The 15,959-nt window shown below is 47.0% G+C and overlaps 2 protein-coding genes across 2 annotated transcripts in view; both read right to left on the reverse strand.

Annotated features, from left to right (window-relative positions):
- Positions 1-6,292, reverse strand: part of LOC123774992 (brain-specific homeobox protein homolog) — a 15,511-nt gene extending 9,219 nt beyond the window's left edge. The window contains exons 1-2 of the mRNA XM_069319011.1: positions 6,245-6,292; positions 1,326-1,418 (exon numbers count right to left, since the gene is read on the reverse strand). Coding sequence (XP_069175112.1) covers positions 1,326-1,418; positions 6,245-6,292 — 141 coding nt within the window. The remainder of the gene's footprint in view (positions 1-1,325; positions 1,419-6,244) is intronic.
- A 3,600-nt stretch (positions 6,293-9,892) lies between these two features.
- LOC138359608 (uncharacterized) lies at positions 9,893-10,780 on the reverse strand. The gene is made up of 2 exons (XM_069319012.1): positions 10,281-10,780; positions 9,893-10,046 (listed from the first exon to the last, which is right to left on the reverse strand). The coding sequence occupies exons 1-2, from the start codon at positions 10,778-10,780 to the stop codon at positions 9,893-9,895; spliced, it is 654 nt and encodes a 217-aa protein (XP_069175113.1).
- Between the last annotated feature and the right edge of the window lie 5,179 nt (positions 10,781-15,959).

Consider the following 15,959-nt stretch of genomic DNA (forward strand, 5'->3'; position numbering starts at 1 on the left):
CATACTGCCAGGAGCAACGCAACTGGTATGTACAGGACGCCTTAATCCACTTGACCATCTCGACCGGACATAAGGAGGTGATAGCCGAAGCTATTTGAACCACCCCCCGCCGGCACCCGGATGGTAATCTTGGGCATAGAATTTTATCAAATCACCTCATTCTTTGGGGCACACCTGAGGAACACAAAATGAGGTGATTTTTTAAAATGCTATGCCCAAGATTACCATCCGGGTGCCAGCGGGGGGGGTTGGGGGAGGATGAGAGGACGGGGGGGAGCTGGGGATGGTGGCGGCGAGGGGACGGGAACGGAGGAGGGGGAGGACAAGGGGACGGGAGTTGGGGAGGACGAGGGGATGGAGGAGGGGTGAAATGGTAGGGAGGACAAAGGGATGGGGGAGTGAGGAATGGTAGGGAGGATGAGGGGACAGGGGGAAGGGGGAATGATAGGGGGGACTGGGAAATAGGGCAAGGTTGCTGTGGCTCAGCAACGCACATGCGTTGCTGAGCCACAGCAACTCGTTCCCGGGTACATAATATATATATATATATATATATATATATATATATATATATATATATATATATATATTATTATATTGTAATAATATTGTATATTGTATTACTGATATTGCAATAAATAAACTATTTTTGAAACCCGTTTTTCCTGCATGTGAGTTGATTGATTATATGAGGTTCTAACTTGCTTTTTGCCTTCATTGTTTAATTTAAACATTAATATTATTTAGTGCTGAAGTTTCGTATATATTCAATACACGTTTGGTTTAAACTTGATGCCAGAGATTCCTGTGTCATACTTCTCATTTCACAGTGAGAAAGTTTTGCTAGTGAGCTAATTAGCTGAGAATAGCCTAACACTAGGATGACGTAAAGTGTGTTTGGTAAAGCTGAGAGGGAGAGAGAGAGAGAGGGGAGGGAAGGGTGAGAGAGACGTACCACAGGGTAGAGGTGAGAGCTGAGAGATAGGGAGAGGTGAGAGAGACGTACCACAGGGTAGAGGTGAGAGCTGAGAGAGAGGGAGAGGTGAGAGAGACATACCACAGGGTAGAGGTGAGAGCTGAGAGAGAGGGAGAGGTGAGAGAGACATACCACAGGGTAGAGGTGAGAGCTGAGAGAGAGGGAGAGACCACAGGGTAGAGGTGAGAGAGGGAGAGGGAGAGACTTACCACAGGGGGAGGGGTGAGAGAGACTTACCACAGGGGGAGGGGTGAGAGAGACTTACCACAGGGGGAGGGGTGAGAGAGACTTACCACAGGGGGAGGGGTGAGAGAGACTTACCACAGGGGGAGGGGTGAGAGAGACTTACCACAGGGTAGAGGTGAGAGTTGAGCCTGACCCAGGGGCTGTCATCACCACCACAGGGGTCGTCACAGCTAGCGTCCCCTCGTCCACCGCCTCTCTGTCAGGGTGAGGGGAAACAGTCCTCTCTTACTGCCCGTCTTAACACACTTGTATTCACCAAACTGTGCTTGAGGCGGTTGAGCTTCAGCTCTTCGGTTCCGCCTCGCAACCTTCGTTTGGCTTGATATACAGGCTGCCTTAACCTGTTGGGCTCTGTCATATATACACTTGAAGCTGAGTATGGAGTCTGTCTACGCTTATTCAGTTTCCCTGTGTATTTTGTATGAGGTGATCATGTCTCCATCAACTGTTCTAACTTCCATCGACGTAAAGTTTAATTTTGAGTCTCCTCGTAACTCTTAACTGTTGTAAGATTATCAGGAGAAAACACTAAGCCATTACGACTAACTAGCTCTTGGAAAAGATATGAGGATAAGGACATGGGATAGGACGGGTGGAGGGGAATAGTATCCAACCACTTGGACAGTCGGGGATTGAACGCCGACTGGCAGGAAGCGAGACCTTCGCTCTACCGTCCAGCCCAAGTGATTGGACAACAATCCCGTCCTCTGTCCTGTGGTAAAGATGCAGTCAGACCATCTTTCCTGCTTAAAGTTTCTGCCCGAAACGCTGCGCGTACTAGTGGCTTTACAAGATTGTAAATACTATGCTATGTATTCTCTCTATGTATGCTCTCGTATTCACAATGTACCTTCTTGTATATAAATAAATAAATAAATAATATTGTTGACCCGTGACAGCGGTAGTCTGTGAGGCCAGGGGCCAGATTCACGAATGCAGTTACGCAAATACTTACGAACGTGTACATCTTTCCTCAATATTTGACGGCTTTGGTTACATTTATTAAACAGTTTACAAGCATGAAAACTTCCCAATCAACTGTTGTTATTGTTATAAACAGCCTCCTGGTGCTTCGGAGCTCTTTAACTGTTTAATAATTGTAAACAAAGCCGCCAAAGATTGAGAAAAGATGAACAGGTTCGTAAGTGCTTGCGTAACTGCTTCGTGAATCTGGCCCCAGACCTGCAGCTGACACATTCCTCTCTTTATGCTCTAGAGTTTATCCCTTTTCCTTACTACTAGAGGCCAGGGCCGAGACTCTATCAAGCCTTTACACAACTATATGCGAAACCTGTACATCTTCCAGGAGTCAGCCTTCTTTACATTAAGTAGTTTACGAGCTTGAAGACCTGACAACCCAAGGTTGTTATTGTTATAAACCACCTCGTGGTGCTCCGGAGCTCATCAATTGTTTACTAAATGTAAACAATGCCGCCATGATTATTGGAAGATGTACAGGTTTCGTAAGAGGTTTACCCATTACAAAAGGGATATTAATAGGGTACTAAAAGTATCTAATACAACAAAACAGGAAACAATGGATATAAATTGGATTAGTTTAGATTTAGGAAAGACATGGGTAAATACTGGTTCGGTAAAAGGGGTTGTTGAATTGTGGAACAAATTAATGCGTAACATAATAGTAGGATCCCTTGATTGTTTCAAGCGTAATTTAGACATATACATGAATAGGATTGGGTGGTTATAGATAGGAGCTGCCTCGTATGGGCCAATAGGCCTTCTGCAGTTACCTTGATTGTTATGTTCTTATCCAAGCACTTGGGCTGGAGGGTAGAGCGACGGTCTCCAATCATGCAGGTCGGCGTTCAATCCCCGACTGTCCAAGTGGTTCGACACCATTCCTTTCCCCCCGTCCCATCCCAAATCCTCATCCTGACCCCTTCCCAGTGCTGTTTAGTCGTAATGACTTGGCGCTTTCCCCCTGATAGTTTCCTCCCCTTCTTATGTTCTTATGTAAACGCTTAACGACTCTTGGCCCGAAGCAGCAGTTGACTTGTGGCTCTAGCCTCCAGACTTCGCTTGAAACATTACTCTACTACCCTCCCTGGAACTCGATCCGCCAATCATTTTACAACCAGATAATTAATTACTGCTGGATGAACAGGGGCGAACAGTTAAAGTTCAGTGTTCAGTCGCTCTTCCTTGACCTGGGAAGAGCGCCTGGGAAGGCTCGACTCTTGGCTCATACTGTCTGTGAGGGGTGAGGGGGAAGACATGCATGGTGAGGGGGAAGACATGCAAGGTGAGGGGGGAAGACATGCAAGGTGAGGGGGGAAGACATGCAAGGTGAGGGGGAAGACATGCAAGATGAGGGGGAAGACATGCAAGGTGAGGGGGGAAGACATGCAAGGTGAGGGGGAAGGCATGCAAGGTGAGGGGGAAGACATGCAAGGTGAGGGGGAAGACATGCAAGGTGAGGGGGAAGACATGCAAGGTGAGGGGGAAGACATGCAAGGTGAGGGGGAAGACATGCAAGGTGAGGGGGGAAGACATGCAAGGTGAGGGGGAAGACATGCAAGGTGAGGGGGAAGACATGCAAGGTGAGGGGGAAGACATGCAAGGTGAGGGGGAAGACATGCAAGGTGAGGGGGAAGACATGCAAGGTGAGGGGGAAGACATGCAAGGTGAGGTGTTGTCATAATGATTGATTCTTGAAGAGAACAAAAAATATATCTTATCAGATAATAGAGCTCACGCATCAGGTGAGGTTGTGCGCTAGTGTCACCAAACGGCTTTAGCCGCCACGCCCAAGCTTAGCTCTTCCCAGTGTCAAATGTCTAGGCCAATTTTTCCCGCGCATTTGTTCAAAAGTTTCAGATCGCAGTAACGGACCTTCTTTTCCGTCATTCTCCGCTCGTCGCAGCGAAAGGGTTAAAAGCGACAACAAAAACTAAAACAGTTTTCCCTAAGACTTGATTCTCGCCAACCATTTCGGCTCTCCCACGCCGTTTAAATTTCCATAATACGATGGTGAAAGATCCCTAGTGGGTCTCCCAGGCAGTGAGGGCGATCACAAGCCCCTGATAATTACTGAGGCGGCGGAGAGGAGGAGGAGGCACGTCAATTAGGCACAGATTACAAGCCCAGAGTCATGTTGACGCCATCATGACGACCGTGGGACGGCGCACTCACCTTCCCGCCAAAACCAACTCTGCTGTGACACAATGCTTGAAAGCGACTCCTGTACAACTATGTAAATATACTTCTCAGCATTATTTATTCGCAAATTTGTTGCGGTGGAAAGTAATATTGAAATAGGATTTAAATCTTGGTATATTTTGTAGGTTTCTATCCACCAGCGTACATAAGTGGGGCGGGTAATTAGGGGAGGGATTGGCTGGGACGGCACAGGAGGGGTGAGAAGAGCCTAGGCAGGAGGTAACCCGAGCCCAAATCAATGGGCTTTTACGCCACCACGTGCGGGTCCCATTCATCGAGATCAACAGTTAATTGACAGATAACGATTAACCGGGCCAATGTTTGCGAACTGGTAATTAAATGGTGATTTTTTTGAGCGAGAGGAAGTTGGCGGGCACACGACCTCGTGAATGTTGAAGGGGTAACTGAACACCTCAAATTGAGCAAACTTATTTACCATCTAAAATATATAATATATATAGCTTCAAGAGATCCATAACCTTTAGGCACTCATTGTATTATTAATGTTTATCTTGTAACTTTTAAATACACAATAAAGGAAGAGGGTGGTGGGAGAAATGCACACAGAATATATATATATATATATATATATATATATATATATATATATATATATATATATATATATATATATATATATATATATATATATATTGGTCGCGACTGATGACATGAAGAGAATGTTTTCTGTTGTTTTGCTTTTATGTAATTATTAATTTGAATCAATATATTTTTAATATTTTAACTAATAATCTATTTTTGTTGGTGTATACTTGATTTTTCATGAGTATACCATTTAATTACCAATATTAATAACCAAATTAAAGACTGTACTGTGTTGTAAATCAGTGTACGTGTATGGCTGGTCTGACGGTGGGGTTATAAGACCAGTTGTTAAGTCAACCAACAAGTATACTATAACCCTGAGTATAGTTGAAGATTGAAGTATAGTATTTGTGACTATACAGAGTGGTTGTATACCTGGCGGTGTATGTAATCCTCGGTGATTGTTGCAAACGTTATCAGTAAAGTGAAGCTGTGCTCTCAAACTTTGTTCACTGGAATGGGAAGCGTTTTCCTTCATTGGTTTTGAGTGCGCAGAAACATTACCTCAGTAAAACTTGTATATTGTTTGCAATTATTATTATTATTAAGAGAGGGGACAAAGGAAACATGATCACTGCATACAGGATACCAGGAGGAAAAGACAAGGTGGACAGTGAAAGCTTTTCACATCTAGAGAATGTAGGACGAGAAAACAAAAGTCGAAGATATAAACTAAATCGAAGGAACGCAAGGAAACACTAGAACACAGTACGGGTGGCCGGCAGGTTAAAGGTACTGAAAGAAGACGTTGTGGAAGCCACCTCCAGCCACAGCTTCGACACACAGGCGTTTGAAAGTGAGGGAAAGTTAATTAAACTCAGCAGGTGTGTGGGACAACAAGACCTCAACGCTGCTCTACACACACAGGGAACACTACCACCACCACACCTACCACTATCACCACCACACCTACCACTACCACACCTACCACTATCATCACCACCATCACTACCATCACCACCCCAGCCTCCTCTCATTATCATCTTCCCCTCCTTATGTATAGACAAGGGGGAGTCTGTAAGGGGGTGGGGGGGGGGGGTGGAAAAGTGTCTGGTTACCATGGGAACTTCTCCATCCTCTGTCCGTCTCTCTCTCTCTCTCTCTCTCTCTCTCTCTCTCTCTCTCTCTCTCTCTCTGAAGGTGAGAGTGTCTTGTGACCTTCCTAATCTCCTCCTCCCAGCTTCCCTCCCACCACCCACCCACTCCCCCCATATGCCAGCGTGGGGTGGTGATTACCGTTGAGGCTGGGAGCAAGGCATTGTTAACCTCTGTTACAACCTCCATCAAGGAGTCTTATCCTGGCTGAACCACCCCCATTGCTTCCCCCCCCCACCTCCTCCCATGCCAACCCCTCCCATGCCAACCCCCTCCCATGCCAACCCCCTCCACCCTACTTTCAATAATTTTAGGCTATAATTGTTGTTTACGTCCCCCACAACCAGTCATTGTCTACCCATAGTGCTGGGCAGCGCTCACCCACTACGTTAGTGGGGGGGGGGGCATTCGGCACCCAAGATATCAGGGCCACATCTTAGTGGGGGAGGGGGAGGGGGGCGAAGAGGGGGAGCAGGGGAAGGATATGTATTCACCTAGTTGTGCTTGCGGGGGTTGAGCTCTGCTCTTTTGGCCCGCCTCTCGACTGTCAATCAATCAACTTGTACTAACTACTAATTTTTTTTCTTTAACTCCACACACACACCCAGGAAGCAGCCCGTGGCAGCTGTCTAACTCCCAGGTACCTATTTACTGCTAGGTAACAGGGGCATCAGAGTTAAAGAAACTCTGCCCATTGTTTCTTCCTGGCTGCCGGGATCGAACCCCGGTCCCTCGGTCCACGAGTCTAGTGCGCTGGGCACTCAGCCAGACAGCCCCCATGGTGTGTGAATCTCTCTCCCTCCCACCCCTCCTCTCTCTCTCTCTCTCTCTCTCTCTCTCTCTCTCTCTCTCTCTCTCTCTCTCTCTCTCTCTCTCTCTCTCTCTCTCTCTCTCTCTCCCTCCCCCCTCCCTCCCTCCCTACCCCCCCACTCCATAGTTGCCCCCCCCAGTGTGTCCCCTCCAATGTACACACTCCTTGTTAATATATCCTCCAGTACACTCCACCCTACAGTATACCCCCCCCCCAATCCCGTTCCACTACACAGTTAACAGGTTTAAACCTACTCTGTATATCCACCATCACCCCATCCATTATATACCCCTTCAGTATACCCCCCCCCAACTATTCTCCCCCCCCCTCCCCCTGCTCGCAATAGCTACATCTCTCCATAAATTGGTCCACGTGGGGCCCGCCTCAGTCAAACCCAATTTCGTGTCTGGCCTACACGCAAAAATTGGGTTATGGCTTAATTGGCTGTACTGTGATGGGGTCGATTGTCTGTGATGGCTGGTTCCTGCTCCCACACTGGTGGTGGTTGGTGGTGGTGTTGTTGTTGGTGCGGGTGTTGGAGAGGGGTACTTTCTGTCTGTCTGTCTGTCTGTCTGTCTGTCTGTCTGTCTGTCTGTCTGTCTGTCTGTCTGTCTGTCTGTCTGTCTGTCTGTCTGTCTGTCTGTCTGTCTGTCTGTCTGTCTCTCTGTCTGTCTGTCTGTCTGTCTGTCTGTCTGTCTGTCTGTCTGTCTGTCTCTCTCTCTCTCTCTCTCTCTCTGTCTGTCTGTCTGTCTGTCTGTCTGTCTGTCTGTCTGTCTGTCTGTCTGTCTGTCTGTCTGTCTGTCTGTCTGTCTCTCTGTCTGTCTCTCTCTCTCTCTCTCTCTCTCTCTCTCTCTCTCTCTCTCTCTCTCTCTCTCTCTCTCTCTCTCTCTCTCTCTCTCTCTCTCTCTCTCTCTGTCTGTCTGTCTCTGTCTCTCTCTGTCTCTCTCTGTCTCTGTCTGTCTCTGTCTGTCTGTCTGTCTGTCTGTCTGTCTGTCTGTCTGTCTGTCTGTCTGTCTGTCTGTCTGTCTGTCTGTCTGTCTGTCTGTCTGTCTCTGTCTGTCTGTCTCTCTCTTAAACACACTCTTCATATTTAGTTAGGGGGGGGGGGTAGTTGGATTAGTGGTAGAGAAGTGATGGGGGGGGGGAAGGTCGGGGTGAAGAGGTGTATCAGGTGTCACGGAGTGTAGCACGTGTGAGGCCCTCTCCCTCCCTCCTCCTTACCCTTCCCATCTCTCCCCCTACCCTCCTCACCCCTCACCCCCCCCCTTACCCCTTCCCCACGGGTGCAGCTGGGCGGAAGTGCAGGTACTCACCCAGTCTTGAGTCTATACTCACCTGAATGTGTTGGCAGGGTCGAGCTTTACCTCCCAATCCCTGCCTTTCCCAGCCATCAGTTTTGTAAAGCAATATGGCGCTCTCTGGATCTTGTGTGTTCGTGAACGCTAATGGGGCTCAAACCCCCTCATTTATCCCGTTATATTTGTTTGTGGGTTTAGAATCTTGTACGTCGCTGACATGTCCCCTCCCCCTCCTCCACTACTCTTTCTGTCCTCCATTCAAGTGAAGTCCAGTTCTTCAGGTCTTTCCCTGTACCTCATTCCTTACATTTCCATGACCAGCTCAGTTGAATATACGTATTCTCTGATGGCTTCATTGTTATCGTATCTCAAGGCTGTTAAGACGTCACAGTTATCATGGGCTGGTATACACCCCTCCAGGGGGGGAGGGCGGGCGGGGGGGGGGGCATACACACTATACAACTTACACTCCCCCCCCCCCTCTGTATTTTATAATTTACCAGCTCTTAAAAATAAAGACCTGCGAAATTAAGACTCTGCCAAATTAATGATGGTAAATCGCTCAGAAAATGAATTCACGATGAATAAAGCTGATTATTGTACTAATTGATGCTGAGTTTGTTTTTCATTAAGAGTTAGGTATCCAGGGGGGGATTAATCCCCCCATATATATATATATATATATATATATATATATATATATATATATATATATATATATATATATATATATATATATATATATATATATATTAATTAGTATATTTTGTTTGGTAGCAGTCTTTCTTGTAAACATATGTTGTTAAATATGGCCGAAAGGGTAAGATTGATGATTCTAACACGAATCTTCTCATTATTTCTTATGTTTTTCTTCACTGTCGGGGGTAGTTGAAAAATTAACTCTCCAAAGTTCATTTTCACACTTTTATTTATGGTCTGACCCCCTAGAAGTATTTCGCAAAGAACACTTCTTACATTTTCAAAGACAATTTTACATACTCAGGTCATGCTTATATTCGTTTTTGGATGAGGTGACAAGACAAAAATCAATGGGAAAAGACAGAACACGAAACAATGGGTATATTGAGTGTTTTATCTTCTTGCTTCTGTGCTGGTTCAGGGTCTTCAAGTGGGTAGAATGTAATTATGTTTTAATTGGCTATTGATTGCTGGTTTTGACTTTTTGATGTGTAGTGCCTCGCTGATGTCGAGTCTCCTGTTATTGTTGTAGCTGTTGATAAAATCTGTGTTGCTTGTTAAGACTTCTCTGGTGATGGTCTGGTTGTGAGAGGAGATTATATGCTCCTTGATGGAGCCCTGTTGTTTGTGCATTGTTAATCGCCTAGAAAGAGACGTTGTTGTCTTGCCTATATACTGAGATCTTTGGGGCTTACAGTCCCCAAGTGGGCATGTGAAGGCATAGACGACGTTGGTTTTTTCAAGGCTTTCTGCTTGGTGTCTGGAGAGTTCTTCATGAGTAGGTTGGCCGTTTTCTTGATTTTGTAGTAAACTGTTAATTGAATCTTCTGATGTGTGTCTGGGGGATAATGTTCCTATTAATAATATCTTTCAGGGCACTTTCCTCCATTTTGTGAACTGTCGAAAAGAAGTTCCTGTAAAACAGTCTAATAGGGGGTACAAGTGTTGTGTTGGTTGACTCTTCAGAAGTTGCATGGCGTTTCACCTTTTTATGACATCTTCAACACATTCGTTAGAGAAGCCGTTGTTTACTAGGACCTGCCTTACTCTACAGAGTTCTTCGTTGACTTGCTTCCATCCTGAGCTGTGGCTGAGAGCACGGTCGATGTAAGCGTTGACAACACTCCTCTTGTACCTGTCTGGTCAGTCACTGTTGGTTTTAAGGCACATTCCTATGTTCGTTTCCTTAGTGTAGACTGTAGTGTGGAAGTCACCGTTCCTTTCCGTGACTGTTACATCTAGAAAGAGCAGCTTCCCATTACTCTCCATCTCGTAAGTGAAACTTAACACCGAATTTTGCTCGAATGCCTCCTTCAGCTCCTGCAGATGTCTGACATCAGGTACCTGCATAAAAATGTCATCAACGTACTTGCAGTATATGGCGGGTCTCAAGTCCATATCAGCTAAGACTCTCTGCTCTATGGTACCCATGTAGAAGTTCACAAACAGAACACCTAGGGGAGAACCCATGGCGACCCCATCTACTTGCGTATGCATGTGCCCATCGGGACTCAAGAAGGGTGCATCTTTATTGCAGGCTTGGAGTGATTTTCTCAGCATGCTCATGCTCTCTGGTATATCAAGAGGGGTACAAACCGAATCACGATACACTCTGTCCATCATCATCCTGATTGTTTGGTCCACAGGCACGTTGGTAAACAGCGACTCCACATCCAAAGAGGCTCTTATCCCTGTGGTCCGTGCTCCCCGCAGAATGTCAACAAATTCCTTTGGAGACTTCAGGCTTAAAGCACAAGGGACATAAGGAGTCAGCAAGCAGTTGAGTTGTTTAGCCAGTCTGTACGTGGGTGTGGGTATCTGGCTGATGATTGGCCAAAGTGGGTTTCCAGGCTTGTGGGGTCTTGACATTCCCACATGCGTAACAAGGTTTGTATTCCCTAAGAACCTCTGGCAGGTGGAGTCCGGATTTCTTGGCGTTCACAGTTTCAATCAATCTGTTTATCTTCGTTTTCAGTTCGGCTGTAGTGTCCTTCGTTGCCCGTTGGAATTTAGTTTGGTCGGAGAATATGAAATGCATTTTCGCCAGATATTCGTATTTTTAAGAATAACGAATATTGGCGACTTGTCACCTCTCCTGACGACTATCTCCTTGTTCTAACGAAGGCTCTTAGCTGCCGCTTTGAGCTCGGGGGACAGTATGGTGCTTCTGTAGTTACCAGATAACATCCCCATCCAAGTCCAGCTTCTTAACCGGAGTACCAAGAGTTGAGTACTAGGTGGGAACGAAGAGTACTAGGTGGGTACCAAGAGTTGAGTATTATGTGGGTATCAAGAGTTGAGTACTAGGTGGGTACCATGAGTTGAGTACTAGGTGGGTACCAAGAGTTAAGTACTGAGTACCAAGGGTTGAGTACCAAGGGGTAAGTACCAAGGGTTGAGTACCAAGGGGTGAGTACCAAGGGGTGAGTACGAAGGGTTGAATACCAAGGGATGAGTACCAAGGGTTGAGTACCAAGGGGTGAGTACCAAGGGGTGAGCACCAAGGGTTGAGTACCAAGGGGTGAGTACCAAGGGATGAGTACCAAGGGGTGAGTACCAAGGGATGAGTACCAAGGGTTGAGTACCAAGGGGTGAGTACCAAGGGGTGAGTACCAAGGGGTGAGTACGAAGGGTTGAATACCAAGGGTTGAGTACCAAGGGTTGAGTACCAAGGGTTGAGTACCAAGGGGTGAGTACCAAGGGGTGAGTACCAAGGGGTGAGTACGAAGGGTTGAATACCAAGGGTTGAGTATTAAGGGTTGAGTACCAAGGGGTGAGTACCAAGGGGTGAGTACCAAGGGGTGAGTACGAAGGGTTGAATACCAAGGGGTGAGTACCAAGGGTTGAGTACCAAGGGTTGAGTACCAAGGGGTGAGTACCAAGGGTTGAGTACCAAGGGTTGAGTACCAAGGGGTGAGTACCAAGGGGTGAGTACGAAGGGTTGAATACCAAGGGATGAGTACCAAGGGTTGAGTACCAAGGGTTGAGTACCAAGGGGTGAGTACCAAGGGGTGAGTACCAAGGGTTGAGTACCAAGGGGTGAGTACCAAGGGTTGAGTACCAAGGGTTGAGTACCAAGGGGTGAGTACCAAGGGGTGAGTACCAAGGGTTGAGTACCAAGGGTTGAGTACCAAGGGTTGAGTACCAAGGGGTGAGTACCAAGGGGTGAGTACCAAGGGTTGAGTACCAAGGGGTGAGTACCAAGGGCCATCGACGGTACAGTGGGGTAGGTTACATACTAACAAACTCACAAGAATAAAAGATGTCTCCACATATTGTGTACATGGTTTGGCAATTCAAAACGCTTGAAATACACACAAGAAAGGTAGAAATATTCCTTCCCTCACCCCCCCTCCACACACACACACAGACAGACACGTCCCGGAGCTGAGAGGTATGAGCTGCGACGAAAGACTTACGGAACTGAACCTCACAACCTTGGAAAACAGAAGAGTAAGGGGAGACATGATAACCACCTACAAAAATTCTAGGGGAATTGACAGGGTGGACAAAGACAAACTCTTTAGCACGGGTGGGACACGAACAAGGGGACACAGGTGAAAACTTAGTACCCAGATGAGCCACAGGGACGTTAGAAAGAATTTGTTCAGTATCAGAGTAGTTAACGGATGGAATGCATTAGGCAGTGATGTGGTGGAGGCTGACTCCATACACAGTTTCAAGTGTAGATATGATAGAGCCCAGTAGGCTCAGGAACCTGTACACCAGTTGATTGACAGTTGAGAGGCGGGACCAAAGAGCCAGAGCTCAACCCCCACAAGCACAACTAGGTAAGTACACACACACACACACACACACACACACACACACACACACACACACACACACACACACACACACACAGCTAACGAGAAGACTCCAGTCACGTGAATACTGTAAGATAAAATCTCCAAGATGACTTAAACAATCTTTAGAGTTGGTCCAAGAAATGACTATTAGAATTCAACACAAGCAAGTGTAAGGTGATCAGATTGGGAACAGGTGTCAGGAGACAGAAAGAACGGTACACAATGACCGTAAACTACCTCCCTATATCGACTAAAGAACAAGACCTGGGAGTGGACGTAATGCCAAGCCTAACTCCTGAGGCACTCTTATCAACAGGATAACGTCAGCAGCCTACTCCACACTGGCACAAGTCAGAACACCAGTCAGGAACCTAAAGAAGGAGGCATTTAGATCGCTGTACACCGCCTACCTGAGAGACGTTTAGAGTATTCCGTCCTAATATAGAGCCACCCCCCCCCCCTTATCTTTAAGACACTCAAGAAAACTAGAAAAGGCTCAGAAAGGTATAAAGAAAGACTGAAAGAATTAAACCTGAAGTCAGAAGAGGAAAGGAGAGAGAGGAGACACAATAGACATAAAATACTTAGGGAATTGACAGTGGACTTTTTTTTAAATGAATTCCAAACAGAACAAGGAGCGGCCCGAGACTCAGAGGAGCCATAGACACCTTAGAAAGTTTTCTCGTAGCGTGAGAGTCGTGGGAAAATGGAGTGAGATAAAGGAGCAGGTTCTGGAAGCAAACTCCAAAATTTCATAAGTAGATATCAGGAAATAGATCAATAGTCATTGCGGGAGACAACCAGTGGCAAGAGAGGCGAAATCCAAGAACTATAGCTCGACCCTGAGAGCACAAATAGGTGAGGACCCAATGTAATTAAATAGAAAACGAAGAGAGCAAGAGCTTGACCTAACGTGGCTAGAAACAAAGGAGACATGTTTCAGACATAGAAAATAGAGGAATTAACAGGTTGACAATGAAAAGATGAGTAATATTCACACCAAATACCAACTGAACAATAGGGCAAGAATGAGACACACGTGAGCAATGTGAAAAAGTAGTTTTGTAGGGCAAGAGTTTAAGAAAAATAGGATTAACTCTGCCAACAGTTCGTATAGAAGCCTCTTGCATTGATAATGTCAGTACCAGGCAGGCCGCTTTGGTCCCCAGGCAGAGTTCAAGAGCTGAAGCTCGATCCTGCAGGCACTAAAAGGTGAGTTGGCACTAATAAGTGTTACTTCTGTCCCCACCCCTCACCCCCCTCTCCCCTCACCCCTCACCCCTATGGAGTAATTTTGTTCGGTTCCAATAAGGTACCTGGAATCTTCCCATCCCCCCTCCCCCCACCTCGACTATTCCTCCCCTCCCCTCTAACCCCCCCCCCACACGCCGTGATATGAAAAAGACGTGGAGGAGGAGGAGGAAGAGAAGAGATAAAAGGAGGAGAAAGCTAGAAGAGGAATCGGCAAACTTTATTTTTTTGCGAGGTGAAGGAAGGGGAATTACAGTGAATGGAGAGGTACAGGCGAAGGGATAAGTTTGGAAATGGGAAATATTGAATGAGTTATGATAGCAGGCGGACTGTCCGCCTCGCTGACACGATGTGTGTGTGTATTAACAGGTAAGCTTAACTTGCTCTCTCTCTGGTCAGGGAGCTGTGAGGTTCTTCACACACTCACAGTTCTAATTCTTAAAGGGTTTTTATTATTATTATTATTGTTATCATTTTTTTTAGATAGGAGGGAGGAGTTCCTGGTTAGTATTTCATCTAGGAATTATGCATTGTGGGGCTGGGTTTTCATCAGGTAGATCGAGGCTCTTGGGCCACCAGCTGTGGGACCGGGGCGTCTCATCTTGGGCCACCAGCTGTGGGAGTGGGGCGTCTCATCTTGGGCCACCAGCTGTGGGAGTGGGGCGTCTCATCTTGGGCCACCAGCTGTGGGAGTGGGGCGTCTCATCTTGGGCCACCAGCTGTGGGAGTGGGGCGTCTCATCTTGGGCCACCAGCTGTGGGAGCGGGGCGTCTCATCTTGGGCCAGCAGCTGTGGGAGCGAGGCGTCTCATCTTGGAGTAATCTTTCAAACATTGGGTCCTCTAACATTTCGATGGTGTTCCACACCCTGATGGCTTGGTGCTGCAGTCTGATGTTTAGTGGCTGTATGTTCAGGAGTTCGTGGAGCTCCTGGATTGTCTGATCATATGGTGGACGGTGTTTTGCTGCTCTCCTTAGCGCCTTATACCGCACTGCTTCTAGTTCTTGCGTGTTAGCTTTCTTTAAGGTGTGTAGTGGTACTGGGGGATACTCTAGAATATGAGAGTAGCATGTAGAGGAAGGAGGAGGAGGAAGAGGGGGTGTGTTGGGGGGATGGTTGACCCCGCCAGACACTTGTCACAATATCTGGAAGCCACTTAGTGCTCCACCCCCCCCCCTCTCCTTACCGTCCCTCACCCAAGTCCCCTATTCTCCCTCACGATCCTCCCTCCAACCTTGAGGTTACTTTGTGATTGTTTGGGGCTTAGCGTCCCCGCGGCCCGGTCCTCGACCAGGCCTCCTGGTTGCTGGACTGATCAACCAGGCTGTTGGACGCGGCTGCTCGCAGCCTGACGTATGAGTCACAGCCTGGTTGATCAGGTATCCTTTGGAGGTGCTTATCCAGTTCTCTCTTGAACACTGTGAGGGGTCGGTCAGTTATGCCCCTTATGTGTAGTGGAAGCGTGTTGAACAGTCTCGGGCCTCTGATGTTGATAGTTCTCTCTTGAACACTGTGAGGGGGTCGGCCAGTTATGTCCCTTATGTGTAGTGGAAGCGTGTTGAACAGTCTCGGGCCTCTGATGTTGATAGTTCTCTCTTGAACACTGTGAGGGGTCGGCCAGTTATGCCCCTTATGTGTAGTGGAAGCGTGTTGAACAGTCTCGGGTCTCTGATGTTGATAGTTCTCTCTCAGAGTACCTGTTGCACCTCTGCTCTTCAACGGGGGTATTCTGCACATCCTGCCATGTCTTCTGGTCTCATGTGGTGTTATTTCTGTGTGCAGGTTTGGGACCACCCCCTCTAATATTTTCCATGTATAACTAACAACACATGCATTATCTCTCCCGCCTGCTCAAGGGAGTACAGATTTAGGCTCTTTAGTCGGTCCCAATAGTTTAGATGTTTTACTGAGTGAATTCTAGCAGTAAAGGATCTCTGCACGCTCTCCAGGTCAGCAATTTCTCCAGCTTTGAAAGGGGCTGTCATTGT

This window comes from Procambarus clarkii, chromosome 92 (assembly GCF_040958095.1).
Source record: "Procambarus clarkii isolate CNS0578487 chromosome 92, FALCON_Pclarkii_2.0, whole genome shotgun sequence".
Classification (NCBI taxonomy): Eukaryota; Metazoa; Arthropoda; class Malacostraca; order Decapoda; family Cambaridae; genus Procambarus; species Procambarus clarkii.